The sequence below is a fragment of the Nerophis lumbriciformis genome, linkage group LG14, assembly GCF_033978685.3.
Source record: "Nerophis lumbriciformis linkage group LG14, RoL_Nlum_v2.1, whole genome shotgun sequence".
Taxonomy (NCBI): Eukaryota; Metazoa; Chordata; class Actinopteri; order Syngnathiformes; family Syngnathidae; genus Nerophis; species Nerophis lumbriciformis.
This window is the reverse complement of record NC_084561.2, coordinates 45,286,324-45,288,823: the sequence shown is the minus strand read 5'-3', so window position 1 is coordinate 45,288,823 and position 2,500 is coordinate 45,286,324. Positions and strand designations below refer to the sequence as shown.

Sequence of the window (2,500 nt, the reverse complement as noted above, 5' to 3'; positions counted from 1 at the left end):
ACCCACCACCACGAAAAGAATACCTACCGGAATTAATAAAAGGCTATCGATGCTGTCATCTAGCAAAGCTGAATTTGACCAAGCAACCCCCGCGTACCAAAAAGCCCTTGATGAAAGCGGATACAATTTCACCCTCACCTATGAACCCACGCCAGGAAACCAGCCAAAAAAGAACAGAAAACGAAACAACATCATCTGGTACAACCCCCCATACAGCAAAAACGTCTCAACTAACATTGGACACAAATTCCTCAATCTGATTGACAAACACTTTCCCAAAGACAACACCCTAAGAAAAGTATTCAACAAGAACAACATTAAATTGAGCTACAGCTGTATGAACAATATACGACAAATCATCTCAAACCACAACAAAACAATTGCAAATGAGCCGTCGGCCCCCGGACAGAGCGACTCCAAAACAAACAAAGGCTGCAACTGTCGAAAGAAACCTGATTGCCCCCTCAACGGGGGGTGCTTACAAACATCAGTTGTCTACCAATCTAAGGTAACACGCAAGGACATTAACACATCCGACACATATGTAGGATTAACCGAGGGAGAGTTTAAAACCAGATGGAACAATCACAAGGTTTCTTTCAGGAACCAAAACCTGCGGAATACCACAGAACTCAGCAAACACATTTGGGACCTCAAAGACAATAATGTTGAATATTCAATAACATGGCAAATTCTTGCATCCAGCACACCTTACAATAGTGGTAATAAAAGATGCAACCTATGCTTGAAAGAGAAACTGTTTATTATTTACCGTCCAGACCTGTCATCCCTCAACAAGCGCAGCGAAATTGTAACAGCATGCCACCACAGACGGAAACACCTCCTAGGTAACACATGAGCCAATCACCACGCCCCTACGCCAGCCTGTACCCACCCACTCTGTGCCCTATATAAACCATGGTATGCGAATGCTCCCATTAAAATCTCCTGATGATTGAGGGAACCCCCCCTTATGAAACAGGCCTGTAGAGATGAAGTAGTCTTGTGATTTTTTTCCCACACATACATATATATATATATATATATATATATATATATATATATATATATATATATATAAATAAACAGGAAGTGGAAAAGGAAAATGTGGATATTTGACGGCGTTAACAGCTGATGACCGTGGTCAGGTGACCATGGACTGTGGTCAGGTGACCATGGACTGGTCAGGTGACCATGCACTGTGGTCAGGTGACCACCCAGACCTGACTTCTCATGTTTTAAAAGTGATGTTTGCCAACATCAGGCAGCACTTTCCTCCCTGCTCGCTCTCCTCCATGACTTCGCATACGGGGTCAGCCCCGCCCACAACACAAGCAGCCCCGCCCACAACACAAGCAGCCCCGCCCACAACACAAGCAGCCGCCACCTATCGATCCGAGCATGTCTGCTCGTTCCCTCCCTGTGGTGAGCGTGTGAACTCACCTGACGGGGTGATGTGTCGCCAGGAAATGGCGGGCTCAGGTTTCCCGCTGGCGGTGCAGATGAGCGACACGTTGCTGCCCTCGTTGACGGTGATGTCGGAGGAGATGTCGTAGATCTTGGGAGGAACTGAGAGAACATGGACACACACATCTTCTTTACAGTGGAAGGTGCAACATGAGATCTCAGGTGTGTTACAGGTGACATCATGTGGACTTTTACAAAGACACTCACAATTACAGTCAAGCTGCTACTTTTCCCCCTACGCTTTGAACCCTGCGGCTTATAAAGCGGTGCGGCTAATTTATGTATTTTTCTTCGCTGACGGACATTAATTACATGCAAGGTGTGTTCCATGTTTGTGCTATGGCGCCACCTTTTGGACGAGTTCGCTCACTGCAGGCGCTGCTGGGTGCGAATGTGACGGCGCCGGTTCCTGGTTCAATCCCCCACCTTCTACCAACCTCGTCACATCCGTTGTGTTCTTTGAGCAAGACACTTCACCCTTGCTCCTGATGGGTGGTGGTTAGCGCCTGGTGTGGCAGCTCCCGCCATCAGTGTGTGAATGTGTGTGTGAATGGGTGAATGTGTAAACAGTGTCAAAACACCTTGATTACCTTGAAAGGTAGAAAAGTGCTATACAAGTATAACCCATTTACCATTTTTTTTACTGTTCAAAGCTTTTAACCGGAAGTAGAAGTGTCGTTCCGTTTTCTAGCCATCCATAGCGTTTCTACTCGTACGGATTCTTCGTTCAAGCAACGTTTGTAAGTTTTACAATATAACCAAAACAATCTTTACTTAGTAAAGTGTCCCATGTGTGATGTCTGTAGGAGTGTTTTCATGCATATTTGTACGTGCTATCGTTATGTCAGCGTTTCTCAAAGTGTGGGGCGCGCCCCACTGGTGGGGAATAGAGACATGACAGGTGGGGCGCGAGGAACGGGAGGAAATGTCACTTTGAATTTTTTTATTTTATTATTATATTCTTAGATTATTTTTTTTTTACTATGCTTTCATTTTCTATACACACTGTAAATCACTTTGTGATTCTGTCTAT

The 2,500-nt window shown here is 45.1% G+C and overlaps 1 protein-coding gene across 1 annotated transcript in view; it reads right to left on the bottom strand.

Annotated features, from left to right (window-relative positions):
* The window catches only part of negr1 (neuronal growth regulator 1), a 385,111-nt gene that overhangs the window by 191,414 nt on the left and 191,197 nt on the right, over positions 1 to 2,500 (bottom strand). The window contains exon 3 of the mRNA XM_061975472.2: positions 1,444 to 1,569. Coding sequence (XP_061831456.1) covers positions 1,444 to 1,569 — 126 coding nt within the window. The remainder of the gene's footprint in view (positions 1 to 1,443; positions 1,570 to 2,500) is intronic.